Source organism: Polyodon spathula, chromosome 19 (genome assembly GCF_017654505.1).
Source record: "Polyodon spathula isolate WHYD16114869_AA chromosome 19, ASM1765450v1, whole genome shotgun sequence".
NCBI lineage: Eukaryota > Metazoa > Chordata > Actinopteri > Acipenseriformes > Polyodontidae > Polyodon > Polyodon spathula.
In genome coordinates, this window is record NC_054552.1 from 28,633,075 (window position 1) to 28,649,061 (window position 15,987).

At 39.5% G+C, this 15,987-nt stretch overlaps 1 protein-coding gene across 6 annotated transcripts in view; it reads left to right on the forward strand.

The window, feature by feature from the left end:
• The window catches only part of LOC121294295 (E3 ubiquitin-protein ligase Arkadia-like), a 44,091-nt gene that overhangs the window by 20,596 nt on the left and 7,508 nt on the right, over positions 1-15,987 (forward strand). For 2 of the 6 annotated variants that reach the window (XM_041217872.1, XM_041217873.1), the window contains exons 4-8: positions 7,714-7,874; positions 10,962-11,147; positions 11,396-11,733; positions 14,144-14,221; positions 14,676-14,916. In XM_041217872.1, the coding sequence (XP_041073806.1) occupies positions 7,714-7,874; positions 10,962-11,147; positions 11,396-11,733; positions 14,144-14,221; positions 14,676-14,916 (1,004 nt within the window). Of the gene's footprint in view, positions 1-7,713; positions 7,875-10,961; positions 11,148-11,395; positions 11,734-14,143; positions 14,222-14,672; positions 14,917-15,987 lie in introns of all 6 variants that reach the window. The other 4 variants (XM_041217874.1, XM_041217877.1, XM_041217875.1 and 1 more) reach the window with 2 other exon arrangements.

Genomic DNA, 15,987 nt, shown 5'->3' on the forward strand with positions numbered 1-15,987 from the left:
GAGTACAGGGAGAACTCATGCAAGTTAAAACAGAAGTCACAGTTTGTTTGTTTTTCAGGCAAAAATATATTTTGTAACTTGAATAAAAATGAAGTATTTTGCAGCCTCCTTTTTGTAATTGCTGTCTATAAAATACAGTTGGTCTCTTAATAAAACGAGGGTCTTGTGCCTTGGTATAGATTAGACATAGGTGTTGCTGACTTTCCTTTGTCATTTGTAAACTATCTAAGGCAGTTCTGTTCTGGAAAAAAAATGGGGAAGAGAGGAAGTGATGGTGATGAGTTCCTGTCCTGAAGTAAAGAATGAGCATGGAAAGAAATTGGTAGAGTAATTTGCAAATGCAAAAGACAAGGTGCTGCATTGTTTCATGCAGCCTGATTTACTGTATTTGATCGTCTTCCCTTTTATAAACTTCCGCTAGAGAAAGAGAAATCCCAGCTGTTTTCTACATGTGTGACAAAGACATGGGTTAAAGGAGAAGTCACAGTTTATCAGGTCAGTTTATGTGCAGCAAGTAATTAGCTGTCAAAGGATAAGTGCCAGTAAGGGCATTTTGGATCATTTTAATTGTGAACCCCAATTATTTTACATTAGAGAGACGTTGTTGTGTGTAGAATGCAAGAGATCTAGATTTATATCTTGTGATTTGTATTGAATCCAACAAGAAACTTCCTTTTTCAAAAAAGGTAGGAGCTATATAGAATACATATTACTGTAGCAACCACAAATTCTTTCTAACTTAAGAGTCAAGTGTTGTAAGGTAGAGTTTAGTAAATTGTAATTATTTTTTTTTGTATAGTGCAAATTTCTCTGCTGGATTGGTGATTCATACCGCTGTCTTCAGAGGACTGATCAGGAGCCAACAAACTAATTTCACATGTGACCTGCTCCTGATGAAAACATGCTTTGGATTTAGTCTGATTGACAAACTGAAAACTAAATGTTATTACATTTCTAGGGAATATGTCACCAGGTCTCTAAATCTCTGTATCATTCTCCTTTTAAGTCTTGTGCTCCAAAAATATTTAAAATAATGCTCCCTAAATGTTGGGACACGATGTGTTTGCCCTCTTGCTAATTTGGAATACTGATAACAGTGTTCATTGTAGAGCTTATCGTGCTTAAAGGTTTTTTGTGACAATTATATTCAGAATAACAAGCCAATGAAATCATCCCTAAAATGGCATGGATTTGGCGTGACATAGGGTTAGCTGAACTGTTGCCAGGCATTACATTTGGAGTGAGATCTGATTTGAGATGTCTTTTCAACTTGCCCAGTACAAGCAGCATGTTTCACACTAGCACAGATGTTTTCGGACCCTGAGGAAGAGGTCCACTTTACTTTCTAAGGCCTATCAGGATATTGAAAAATATATAAACAGGAGATGACCAATATTAGTCTCCAAATCTGAGTCACCAAGATGTTTAAATCCCTTCTTTAAACCATTGAGAATGAGCGATGCAGAACAAGACCTAAAATCTATGGCAAAGTCAGGTGGGATTTCAGCTGTTTTCCTTTTAGTTTTCCACTTTTGCACATCCTCTTTAGAAAGTGAGCGGCACTGTTATTTTAAGAAATGAAACAATATGTACAGTGCAAGCATGACAATATAGGGAACCTGCATCTCCACTTAGGGTCAGCATGGGGCAAGTATTGTGAGTCTTTACACAACAGGGCTGCAGCGTGTTCAGATCTCAAAATAAAGAAGTGCTGTGTTAGTATACATAGTCCGAGAGTAAAAGACAAAATAAATACATTCCAAGCAGTGGAGTGGGTACATATTTATTCCTGTTTTCACTGTCATCTGCCGGATTCCAGCAGTACTCAAGGAACCTGAAAAGGAGCCCTGTAGTTTATGCATTCTTGGCATGCGTCCCTAGACACGTTTTCTGAAGAGTTTTTTGTTTGTTGACTGCTAATGGACCTTTAGTTGTAAGTGGACCTCATTTATTAATTTTTCTGAAAATGATTGTGGGAGGGCAGAGCCCTGCACATAATTGCAGGGGGCAGGGCAAAGCCCTGCTTGTAAATATATTGTAAATATTGTATTGTGGGTCAAAATGTATTTTAAAGAATGGTTTGTGAGTTTATTTAAAAGGTAAATGTATTGTTTATGTTTATTTAAACTGGTGATATTAGTGTGTTATGATTTAAGTGTATTTTGTGTTTGTTTAAAACACAATGTTTTGTGTTTGTTATTATTGGTTTGAATGTGGTCTGGCAGAAGCAATGTTAGTCACTATGAGACAGCTTGTGCAAATGCAAGGTCGACAGTCTGTGATTATTGACTGCTGGCCATGCAAACTGAAATGCGTGTAGAATGTGACCGTCTCTGAAGTCAATAATTGAGAGTTAATTCAGATATGGTCACAAGTGTAAAAGCCTGCAGCTTTTCTTGTTCAGGGTGAGTTTGAGAGGAGGAACGTGTGTGCGAGAGAGTGAGAAATGAAACAAAGTAAAAAGGATGACAAGTGCTATGCGTGCTGGAAGCACCAGCATGGTACTTGTTTGTTTTGGTGTCAGTGTTCGAGATCTATTTTTGTTTAAACTTTTATTTTACTCTGTGAGTGTTTGCTCTTGTTTAAATATTTATCTGATTTTTGTGTGAATAAAAATAGCGCACCAACGCACTTTTCACCCATAGTACCTGCCTGCGTGTGTGTCTGTCAGCTTTGTGGTCTGGGAATGTCACTGCTCGGCTACCCTGTCAAAGTGATGTGTATTATTAATTTTTTTTTTCATTATTTTAATTTCCATGTTTTGCTTTCTTTACTGAAGCTTCTTGAAAATGAAATAAAGTGCTTGAAAATTTGTTTTTAGTCGTTCCAATGCCACGCATTGCCAGCTGATGATCTTCCCTCCTCATTTTCCATTAACTGAACTCAGATGTTGTATATATTAAAGGTAACTGAAACATGTTCAGTGCCATTGTTGTATGTGTGTTGCACCGGCATGCTGTTTATTTTAGTTTGTGTGCTTTTGTTATTCACCATCCCACCGTTCGGATACATATAGCCCAAAGCCTTAAGCTGGTATGTTTAAAAATTCTTGCTTCACCATCTCAGCCAATCACAGGCATTGGTACAAATCCATTTCCTGAAGTCATGTCTGCCCTGGCAGTTCAGAGACAGGAAATAGACAAAAAAAATCAGCCAAAGGAGATTGAAACATAATCAACAACTTTATTTCAAAAGAGCATTACAAAATAGTAATTGCTTGGTTGTGAAAGTTCTCCTATGAGAGACCGCGTAGTGGTTTGAGCAGAGGGCTTGGCGCTGACTGCCTCAGCTGAGACTTACTTACTGTGTGGCCCTGGCTGGGGGCTGGCAACTTCATTTTCTTGTGTCACACTCCAATTAGCTGCTAAATTGGTAATAAACAGGACCCCTGGCGGAAAAGATACTTGACTGATGTACTGGGCCATCCAGAGTAAATATTATAACTCCTGAAGAATCATTTTTCAAGCATTCTGATTTAAAAGTCATTTTCACAGGCTTGTGAGATGAGTTAGTTCATGTTACATAAAGGACCTATTTGAAGTTTCTGTGTGGTGTTCAGTAAGAGATAATGTGCTTAGTGGGAGGCGTTTCCTGGAAACCAATGTAGGCTTTAGAGTCTAAGAGGGGAGGCGGCCTTAACTTTATCTAACACATGGAGCCCTAGTTGTTTTTTTTCAAAACCAAAGACCAGGCTGTCGACTTTTTCCTGACTTTTTAAGGTCGTTTAGGTCAGAAGTCATCAACATTAGCAATGCTGTATTCACTTAAAATAACATTATTTAGGGTTCAAACAGACCAGAAAAGACAGATGGGAAAGAAAAACATGATTCAATTCCATCCACTGGAGCTTGTTTTGACACCAGTAACTGCTCTATGCTGTCTTGAAGAGGCAAAACTAAGCATATTAGTGGGTTTCACATTTTGTATCTCAGACCAAGTCTCTTTCTCACTCCCATAGGAAGCAAAGTTAATTGTTTAGAGGTCAGAATTCAAATTCTGCCTCCTTGAGAGTGGTCTGTACAGGCTAGATGTTTTCTTTTAAATACAATAACATTTTATAATGTTCTTCACAGGGTTTGCATTTACTGCCTTTATATATTGTTTATTAAAGGGAAGGCCTGATATTTGACTCAGTTTCCACCGCTTCTTGCTGTAGAATGACACCGTAAACAATTTATTTATTTATTTATTTTATTCCTGGGTAGTAAGTGTTATTTCCTAATTGCTTATGCCTCAAAAGTATAGAAAATGGCTATTATTCCCCACAAACTTTGCTTTTGTGACCAGGCCAGTGATATTTCAAAATGTAAATCTCGAAAAACTACTCACTTCTAAATCTTTTGTAGTCATTTTTGTATTACTTTAGTATAAATGCATGTAAATTTGGATTCATATGTTGTTTTTTTCAGACTTTATGTGAATGAAAAGACACACATTTGCCCGTTTTCCCATTGCAAATAGTGATATTTTGAAATATCACTGTCCTGGTCACAAAAGCAAAGTTTGTGGGGAATAATAGCCATTTTCTATACTTTTGAGACTGCCCAGGAACAAAAATTGTGTTGCATAGTGTGATCATTTGTTATTGTTTATCTTTTAGATCCAGAGCAGCACCCAGGGTTGTTTCCAGTGTCCAATTACAAAAGAAGTTGATTTATTAAGATTGATTTATTTTACCTGTTGGGGCTGACACCACCATTTATTTTAGTGTGCATTAATCAGGTTTTCTACTACAGTTTTGTAATGAAGCCTGAGGGCCTGTCAGGGGAAATGTTTTTGTGAATTCTAGGCTTACATTAAAAAAAAAAAAAATACAATAAAATAATAATAAAATAAATACTTATTGCGCATATTTTTTTTATATGGTGTGGGGTTTGTTTTTTAATAAGAGAATATAAAAGAATGTGGTTTATGAATCTGAAATCAAATCCCTGGTGTCTTCCACCCTGTGAAGGGCAGCACTGTTGATTTTCTTCTGCTCCCTTTAGTGTCCCCCCTTGTGTGTAGTGAGTCCGTACCTGCAGGCTGGTCCAGCCCACCTGTTGACTAGAGTATCAGGAATCTCTGGAGCTCATTTTGTTGTGTACGTGTGGCAGCTCCTGAATTCCATCTAGCTGGTTATGCTTCTCTTTTTTCACTTCACTTCCTAAAGGCTTGTGGTAAACAGGTATTCCAAAATAATCCTTCATCTGCTTCTTGGCAATTAGGAGCTCTCCTCGTGGGTATACGGCATTGCCTAAAGAAACAAACAAGAACCAATTAAGGACAAGCTCCTCGTTCTTCTGCGCTGAGTATTTTGGCCCCAGTGGAGAGTGTTTACAGCTGGGTGTCAAGGTTATCCCTGCGGTGTTGATGCTGGGAAAGAGCCTGGTTTCAAGTTCACCTTTCTCATAGGGCAGGCATGAGGCCACTGTTCTGAGGCTTCAGCCCTAACGATGGGGCTCCTTGAACCGCTAGTATAGTGCAGTTTAATGACCCTGTGTTATTTCTATGGCCACTCAGTATACCTATGTTTTCAATGAAGGGATTTGAATGTTAACACAGGAGGTGTTTGTTTGTTTTATTGGTAGTACAGGGAGGGTGTTTGAGGCGCGTACTTGTGTAGTATAACATTCAGTTTGATTCAGTCTCACCTGTCCTAAAGCACTGTTGTATTAGTTACAGGAATTGTATCATCAACAGTAGCAGCAACCTAGCAGCTGTGTTCTAGAAGTGTGGATGTTTACCAAGTAAGCATTTGCTAGGCCAGTCTGTTACTGAAATGGGAGTAGGTAACATGGGGAGACATTCAGCTGGATCAAACTCTTTGGCTGTGGAATGGATCTGTCTAAACGAGGCAGAGCTGCATTCTTTGAATGTCTGTAATGCTGGTGTAAGGGCAATGCTCCTTCTGCAGTCCTCTGGTTTGTGCAGATAACGTGAAATAAAATCTCTCCAGTTTGCCTGACACCGTCATTTCATTTTGCCCACTGGATTCAATTATTTGCAGCTTGGTGTAAAATGCACTTAGTAAGCAGTGGGGATTCTAATTGCTTTCCTTACATATACAGGTGAAATGGTTTTATTTTTTGACAAACTGGCTGTGCAGGTGCTAATGCTGACAGTATTTAGCCAGATATTTCTGTGCGTTCATTTGCCTGCTGTTATAAAGGTGGTCTTTTGCATCATTGCAAGCAGTTTTTCTTTTTCTTGCATACACAAGGCCAAAAAAGGATCTCGCTGTAATTAAGGCGAGCGAGCAAGATTTGCAGAATTTATACCAGAAGGCATGTTCTGGTCTCAGAGGAATCCCTCCTCTGTTAATCATTTTGTTATGATGTCTTAATGATGCAATCTGTGGTTTAGGGGTTAAAACGAAGCTTCGGGAGGCATGGGATCAAGTCTCAGTCCTGTGCCTCACTCACTGAGTGACTGGCTTGTGAGGAAGTTAGTGCACCTTCCTCTGGTTAAGCTGAAGCCAACTGAGACATAGTGAGCATGACCACGCTGAGCAAGGCAAGGGGCTGGTTTAGGTGTCTTGAGATTTTACAAAATGGCATGTTGTAAACAGTTTCTAAAGGCACACAATTAGCTGTGTGCCCATCTGGAAAAACAATGTTCCACATATGTTAAATGCATTGGCCACTATTTTGAACTGCTACTGTGTGAAACGTGCCCCCTGTCATATCTTTTAGGACCAGCGGTTTTAAATGAAATTGTCCATTACAGTGTGGAACTTAAAGTAAATAAACTGTGAAGCTGATTAGTCTTTAAATATATCAGTATTTATGTTTTAACTAATATACAATATGAGACAGATACTGTGTGTTGGTAACGATTGTCCGAAATATATACAGTCAAATGCAGGTTATCCAGTGTATCAGAAAATCTACACTTAAGTATTTTGACAAAGCTCAGTAAAGAAGGATAACTAGTTTATTAATTCTTAGCAGAGAAGAAACAAAGAAAAATATGTGTGACTGCTGTTTCACACTCCTTATTGAGGCAGTTTTTGCAGTGAATCTGTGCTTACACCTTGGAGTAAAATAACATCATATACTGTTGGTCTTATGCAGTGAATAATAGAAGCTGCCATTGTTGCCCACAGCTAGGAACAAGACTCCAAATTTCAAAAGTCAAACTGTATGATTGGCATGCAGAGTGCAGCAGGGCTGCAAGGCCGCAGCGAATTGCTGGGAGTTAGATTACCTACAGGCTTCAAAACATACCAGATGGCCCTTTTATTTCTCTTAAAGACAAGTGAAAATATAGAGAGTGTCAACAATGTGGCAGGAGATTGTAAATACATTATAAATGTTTTCGTGTAAACAGCAGTACTACCATCGTGGTAAGGGGGTGAAAAATAAAACCCACCATAACACTGTCAACAATCGGACATGACCAGTCTGCAAGGTATTTCAGTTGATCCAGGTGGATACATTTCCTCGATTTGCTACATTTTAAAGAATTTTGGGGTGGAAATGTACAGAAAAGTGGAGTCTTTTTTTACATAGTTTGATCCGAAAGCACCTTTTGTTGTCTAGCGCAAACTACAACACAATCGGTGATTTGTATGGCAGATTAAGCAGTCATGTGAGAGGTGAAGGGCAGTCCATATTTCTATATTTTGTCGCTTGGATAGGATTACAGTATATGTGTGGGTCTGTCTTTTGTATCAATGCTGATCTGCTTCCCGAGGCCTCCTTGTCTGATTCTTGTGGTTTGTGTTTCCAGGTCTCGATCGGGAGCCAGCCACTCCAGATCACACTGGGGCCCCAATTCCAGCTCTCAGAGTCGACCTCAGGAACCGCGGAGCCGAAACAGGATCTCCACAGTCATCCAGCCTTTGAGACAGAGCGCTGCAGAGGTGGTCGATCTAACTGTGGATGAAGATGGTAGGTGTACCTTACTGCAGGGCTTACAGGGCTGTGGCAGGGGATTGTTGTAAAAAACTGTTTTGAAGAAAAACATTCGGGATCTGTTATATTTGGGAAGTAATAGCAAAGCTCAATCAGTGTTAGAAGGCTGTGACCTTCTTTGTATCCATAACCTTCTTTGTATCCATTACAACGCCTGTGGAGCCATGTGAAGCAACAGAAATCTGCGAGAACAAGTTCATTCGGTTTTAACATCCACAGTTTTTCTTGGGTAGGAAAATTGAATTTGTACTACAAAACACAGTGAGGTATAAGTTGCATAGAATCCAATAAGAACAAGTTACTTTTTCAAAGCAAAATACATTGACATGTAAAAGGAAAGAGGAGTTGAATTGACACTGTAGGAAAGTCTTGTGCTTGGACCCTTTTAATAGTCTGCAACTTATTTCTTCAGCCCATGTTGTAGGAATCAGTAATATCAAGGTGTTTGTGATTTCAGTAGGTGAGAAACATGTGGCACAAAGGTCACATGATTTGTTATTGAGAAAACCTTAATCTTGTCTGGCAACAGCACCTCCGAATAGTGCAGTGGCATGTTAGGCTTGGGTTAACAGGACCATCCTTTTAAAATGAGGTGTAAAACTGAGATTCCATCTGTTCTGCTGCAGGTCAAGATCACAGGGGTTTGGACTGGTGACATCTTGAAGCGTTATAATCCTACCTTGTCAAAAATGAAATCATAAAGTCAAGTGACAGATCAGTGAATTGTCAAGCAAGATGACATCTGGTTTTAAAATCCAGTGCCATTTGCTTGAACCCTTGTCCACTATATTAATGCCCTTTTTTCCTCTCGGTATCTGAGTAACATACAAACTTGAAATGTTAGCGTCTGCTTCTGTGACAGTGCCTGCTGGTAGCTTTTTTTTTTTAATGACTATAAATTGAAACGGACATACAACTCAGTTATTGATAGGGGGCCAGAGCCCCTGCCATTCTGGACCTGGCACACTTTTAAAGAACAATTACAAAATCTTGCAGTAATTCATTACCAATAGCCACATTTCTCCTTCAGCTTGTAGAGATTTATTCAAAAATGCAACATTTTACTTGTGTCTATTTAAAACTATATACAAAGCCAGGAAAGCTCTTTTAAATGAAGATTCGGCACATTCTGAAGATGCAGTCAATTATGTCTATTGAAAAATAAGATTGGATTTATACCTCCAACAGTGAAATTACTTCTGTGTGAGACAGTTTTCCAATTATTTTTTTCACCTTATCTTTAAGATGCTAATCATATTCCTATTTTTGCACAGCATGAAATATTCATTTTTTGATGTCACTTAAATCCTGTGATTTTCTTTAATTGTAGTATTAATTCTATCTCCCTACAGGATTGGGTTTGGCACTGCAGGTATCATGCCAATGTTTTCTTGTTGTATCATTTCGATTAAATTAACGTTGTAGAGCTGTACGTACAAATGGAAAGTGTGAGAATGAGTCATCTGATCAATCCTTTACCTTTTATAAAACCCCAAATTGTATGTTGCTTTCCATCCGACAGCCATTAGGATTTTAGACCATGGTAAAGCATCGTACAACAGCTAATGGTCTTTTAGAAAATGACTCTAACTTTTTACAGTGTGAATAGTGATTATACCATACTTTGTGGAAGCTATTAAAACCATGAATACCCATTAGTATTTGTATTATTCCAGCAAAGAAGGCAGTGCAGATCACTAAACAATTGTCCCTCTCTATTAACACTGTTGGCAGTGCCAGTTAAATCTCCTGTACAAGCTGTGGGAATGCGGTGCTAACCGCAAGCCACAGGGAAACAGTGTTACCAACCCACTAGACAACTGGTTGCAGTGCTTGCTGTAGTTTACCTATAGCTTCAAAGGGACATTCCACCACCACTAGTTATCCATTCCACCACCAGACCAGTCACAGCAATGTTAACCTGCAAACAAACCAAAACAATAAAAACTGTTTTTAGAATTCATGTCTGTTACAGAGCAATTCAGAACACTGCGTGGGTGTTCTAGAATGTATTGATGAACATGACAGATAGATAAAACAGAAGAAATGTAAGAAAATCAAAAGGAATGTATTTTTATATCAGTAGAATATCACTCTTGGCTTCTAAAAGAGGTAGAACATGAATGGATGGACATTTTTGCTCTGTAGCCTTGACCTGCAGTTGGCTAGGTATATGGGTATATGTAGGTCTTGACAAAGATCAGAATTATTTTGAGAAAACAAACTTCTACTGAAGGCCAGTATATTTCCTGGCAGCATATTATGGCACACATATTTCTTGCCGGCATACATCCGAGACTAAATTAGTTTCCAATGCATTTTTATTATCATCTTCCCAGGGGAAAGTCGGTCAGGCTGCCAAAGAACTGATATAGACATAATCACACAGTATTGCTTAAGTTCCTCTTGCATTGATTATCATGTTGGAGGACGTTTATCAGGGATAAAGATTCCAGATGAAAACTGCATTGAAACACATACAAGTGAGCATCAATTTCTTCAGTGATGGGGGAGGGGTATATAAATATTTAAAATTTTCCAGCACTGTACTGCTTCAGAGGGGACACAATCACTTGAATAGAAAAGGGAGTAGTGACATCCATGTACTGAGCACTGTACAGAAATAAGAAAATCTCCATTGGTAATGAGTGTGAGAGAGCTGTGCAAAATTCCTCTACATTTTAAGTGAGGACTGTCCCTTTTCAAGGAAGTAGACTGCATAAGGCACACTAGACGTGGCATTCAAAATGAATGCTTTAGTAAACATTGGTGCTGCAGCAGGAAGCAGGCCCCTAGTACTGCTCATGTTATCCTGGTGAGTGCACAGGGCTGAGCTATTGTTTTTTGTTTTCAAATTCAGACTTGATGCTTCAATGCAATAGCTTGTCTGTTTTAACAATGCCCTTCTCATATTGTGGGTGATATTTGCAATTGGTCATTTCTTTTCATGCCCCTTGATTTATTTTTATTAAGTTCCAAGGAAAGAGAAATGGCTTGTCTATTTTGTGGTGATTATTACCAGAGTACAATACATTCTCACAGATTTATTTTTTGTTTTATTAGATCCCACAGTAGTGCCAAGTACATCTGCTGTTGCCAACTCCCAGTGTGTCAACTCCACTTCCAATAATGCATCTACCTCAGAACAGCCCCCAGAAGCTGCCCCGGGCCCCTCCAGTAGCAGCCATGCCTCCGTGCCAGTGACTGTGGGAGTGTCTTCACACAGCACAGCTGCTTTGACTGCAGGGGGTAAGTGCAATTAAATACTGTACTGTAAGAATGTGTTTCACTGGTAATGATGGGGCTGCTAGTATGAAATGAGAGCTGAGAGACCAAGAATAATCACAAGAAAATTTGGAGAGTCCTTTTGTCAAAGATGGACAACCTTGTTGTGCAAGAGATCCCAGTTTCTCTTCTTACATGCTACAGTGGTTTAGAAAAAGAAAGAAATTAGCTTATCAGCTGGGGTTTAATTGTTTTTATTTCCATGTTTAAAGATGATGCTAGAAGAGGAGCCTCTGTAGCTGGGAATACTGGCACGGCCATGCCCCGGCTGCCATCCTGTTGCCCCCAGCATTCTCCATGCAGCGGCCCCTCGCAGGGTCACCCCTCCCTGGGCCATGGCCACTCGAGCTGTCTCCAACAGCAACAGCAGCAGCATGGGCATCCTCACCACTTCCAGCACCACCACCACCACCACCACCACAATGTGCACTCAGCCGGCCCACAGCCCCCGCTGCCCACCCCTGACTCCAGCTGCCCCCTGGAGAGACCCACGGCAGTGCCAGTACCCTGCGGAGCCAGCAGCGGCACAGGCAGCCAATATCACGATCAGGTAAGTCCCATACCCACAAAAGTCTGAGGGTTATTGATGAAAAATTGTGTTTTGGGAAACAGAACTGATTTAAGCCAAAGGTAACCATGTATGTAAAGTAGCTTTTAAAGCTGTTTACTCCTTTAGCTACCCACAGTCATTTTGCTTGAAAATTGGGATAGGGAATAGACTCCCTTTTTTTAACAGTATGTTTTATTCTAACTATAGACTTTTTTTTTTTTTTTTTTTTTTTTTTTTTTTTTTTTTTTTGTAGAGGTCGATTGACGCTAACCCCATAGTAAAGCCACGCTTTCAAATAGAATAGAGAATTTCTAATATCTAATATATGCAGCTTTTTGCGAGATTGCATGTATGCATCGCTTTAAAGATCAATCCCCTAGCGATGTTTCCAAAGGAGCTGCCCTCATTACCATGACCAGATTTCTCTATGATGCTTCACTTCTTTTTCTCGGGATGGGGGAGGGGAGTGCTGCTCATCCACCCCTTTAGATAAATAAATAATGTCATCTAATCTCGTGTGCTGACTGCTGAACAGTTAATGGCACAGTAGTAAATGATGCCTGTGGGTTTTGAATGCTGCCATGCCAACTCTCAATAACGCTGTCTGAAACCAACCCACAGAAGTCTTCTTTGTAAACCCAGTTGCAATACAGATGCTGCTGGGAAAGGCAGGTCTAGGATTGCTTAAAACAACTGCTGCTTAAAACAAAGTTTAGCCTTTGCTCCACCACTCAAACCACAAGTAAAGGTTGTAATTTTTTTTTTCTTTTTTTAAAATAAAAATACAACATAAGTAGTTGTGTGTGTGTGATTTTTATAGTTTGCTTTAACAACTAATCGGACTGTGTAGTACATTGCAAGGTAAGTTCAACAATTATGTTTTTGTAAAACCATGAAGCCTTCCCATTCTGATCTGTACCATATATTATCCTTGCATAGCTCAGGACTGTTAATTTGAAAAGGCAGTAGAAAAAATCCTTATTTAAGAAAGAAACAAATAGATGGTGTTATCAACTATTAATGCAAATAATAATTTTATATGTTCTAATACTTTAACAGTGCCTCAAAGAGGAGCGTGAATGCACTTGTGTGTGCAACCATGCACAGATATAACGTATTCCTTCCAATTTAAGACACTTTTTTTTTTTTTTTTTTTTTTAATTTTCTCAGAACTAGACTGCATCTTAAATTCGAGTACAATCTAGTGATGTGTGTATTAAAATCGCCAACAAAAGACATGACTACCCGAGTACACAAACAGCAATGTGCCTGACTGCAGAGAAGAGACAAACCAAAAACTTTACTGTCTGATCTCGAATCACCCATGACATACAGGCAGCCATTTTCAAAAAAGCTTCATTCTTCCTGAGGAATTCAAAGATAAGCTTTTACAATTTCATCGTTTCATTTATTAGGCTCAGTTCTAACAAACCGTACCAGCATAGACAGATCGGACAAATGTTGATCAGACCCCCATATTTTTCAACATGCTAATCAATCTCACAGTTACAAAAATTGGGAGAAAAACAGGTGTGAGTAATCACAACTGGAAATGAGAAGCAGCTCATAACTGTAATGCCGTGTGCGATAGCAGACTGGAAGTGAGAAGCAGCTCATAACTGTAATGCTGTGTGCGATAGCAGACAGCTGCAAACTGCCTCTATATGAGTAACTGAGGTTGTATCTTTGTAAATGCATATTTTATTTTATGTTTTATTTTTTTCCTTAAATTGAGGGTGGGAAATTTGGGCTGCATCTTAAATTTGAAGGCATACGGTATATATGTTAAAGTACATGTGAACCGGTGCATCAGTCACTAAAGTCCTGAATATATTCATGTGACTAGATTTTTTCAGCATATGCTCTGGGCAGGTGCATAATCTTAAGATGATTTGACACAAGATATGGTTTGTAAAGTAGAACCCTTTCTTCAGAAAACATGTTCAATGAGTAATGTTTGGGGTTTGCCCTAGTTGAGGTCCCAAAGCTCACTTCCTGCTCTTGCACCTATTTGTGCACCTAAGACTGGGAGTTCAGTGGGGTATTGTTACATTTTAGCATGGGAGATTTTATTTTCTGCAAGTGGATTTAAGGTACATCTAAAAATTGTAGTTCCATGTGATTCAATCATTTATGGGTGGATCTGTGTTCACAATTAGGTGCCGGCTTTTGAACATTAGTGGTTATTTGTTATACACATTTATGTAGCTGTTTCACACTTTGATAAATTCCCCATAAGCAACGACTGATATTACAAATGCACATATAGCCACAAGCCACATCCCCAGAATAGGTTATGTATAATACATCAAAGTCTTTAACCTTGTTTAAAATGAAACTGATATATCTTTGAATACAGAGCGAACTATACTTCACTGGATGTGTTAAGTTTTTTTTGTTGGTTTTTCAGCTCACTGTTGGAGGGGTGTGGATGAGGTCCAACAGTAAATTGTTTCATGTGTCTAATCCAGCAGTGTTTTCTAGAAACGTATGTATTTCAGTGGCTTACAGGGAGGACATCTCCTTAAGTATTCAGTCACTTCAAAGATCAAAGGCAGTCATTGTCTAGTGTTCGGTCACCCAGCAGTGTACTCTATACTTTTTTCTTTTAGGTTTAGCTGCTAGCTCTTGCGAATGCATTCTTGTAGTTAAGTTGTCCTGCTCATCCACAGTTAGCTAGGCAATACAATATTTGGGCTTTTTCTGTGACATCAACACCAGATTGACAGGGATGTGCTTAGCTTTTTATTTGGATATTACATTTGGTTTTGATTAATTGTTACTCCTAAGTATATACTGCCTATAAAATACTCCCAATCTACAGGCGTTCCCAACATTGGAATTTTTTTTAATTTCTCTTTTGGTTAGAGTTCCACAAAATCAATGTACAATGACATTTCTTTTAAATAATTATTTTTTAATCTATATATGTATTTTAGCAGACACTGCCTGTGGATCTAAGCAACAATGGCTATAGAAGCCATGGGAGCGGCAGTTTCCATGGAACCTCTGCCTTTGATCCTTGCTGCCCTGGCTCCTCGTCAAGAATTACAGCTTTTGGTCCTCAGAACACTGCTGGACCCATCCAACAAGTGACCGCGGACAGCTATGGATCAGCCATGGTCGCCCAGCCCCAGCCCCAGCCCCAGCTCTCCTCCTGTAGACATTATATGCACCCCACATGTAAGTACCCCTTTCAAATTGAAACTGTTCTAGCACAGGCATATATGCCTCATCAACCACTTGGGATTCAGCCAGAGACACATGGTGAATATGAGGAATCACCAGGAAAAAACAGCTTGCAAGTCAATGAGAACACATTGAGTAAGTAGGAATAGTAAAGGAATATAGATATTAATAGATGCATTATCTAAATGTAGCTTGTGTAGTAAGTAATCTCAATTAAGAAAACCTGTACTAGCGGTAAGTTTAAATCAGTTAGCTGATCTGTCAAGTCAGGCATTTAACCAAATGACTACAAATTATATATATTTGGCCAGCTGCCTCAAAGTTGTGGTCATTTTGGTCTAGCGCCTGGCTTAACAGCGTCAGTGTAAGATACTGCATTAGTGGTCCCCGAGTGGCTCACGTGGTGCGCAGGGCGAGTCATACAGCGCAGGTTCACGTCGTGGCTGTGAGAAGTAGGCCTGCCTTTGCAGGGGACTCCGAAGGGAGCATTGGCTCAGGCACTCCCATGGGTTAGGGAGATGAAACTGGCAGGGTCTGTTTCACCTCATCACTCTACAGTAAACCCTGCTGGCCAGGCACCCAGTGAGCTCAGAGCGGACACCGGCAGGGCAGGGCAGGGCTGAGGTCGGTATGACATCCGCTCTTGAGTTCCTGGGTGAAAAAGAAAGCTGGCCTGGTCGTGGGATCGGAGGACGCCCACTGAATCTTCAGGTCTCCTGAGCCATAAGGGAAATTGCTGCGGTGAGGACAAAAGCGATTGGGCATTTCAAATTGGGAGAAAATTGGGTGGGAAATTATAATTGGACACACTAAATTAAAAAAAAAAAAAAAAAAACCAAGGAGAGTCACATTTGTGTTTTCTAATAAACAAAGTAAATATCTAGACACACCACTCTTTAACAATGCTTTGTAAACATGCCAGGCCTTTTTTCATTAAAAAAATAAATAACTGCTGTTTTCATAAACCTGTTGGTAAGGATTTTGCCCATTACACCTATGCAAGTCTCACGTTTCACCATTATATTTTACAATATTTATCAGCAGTCCCTGAGTTTGGGCCACCAA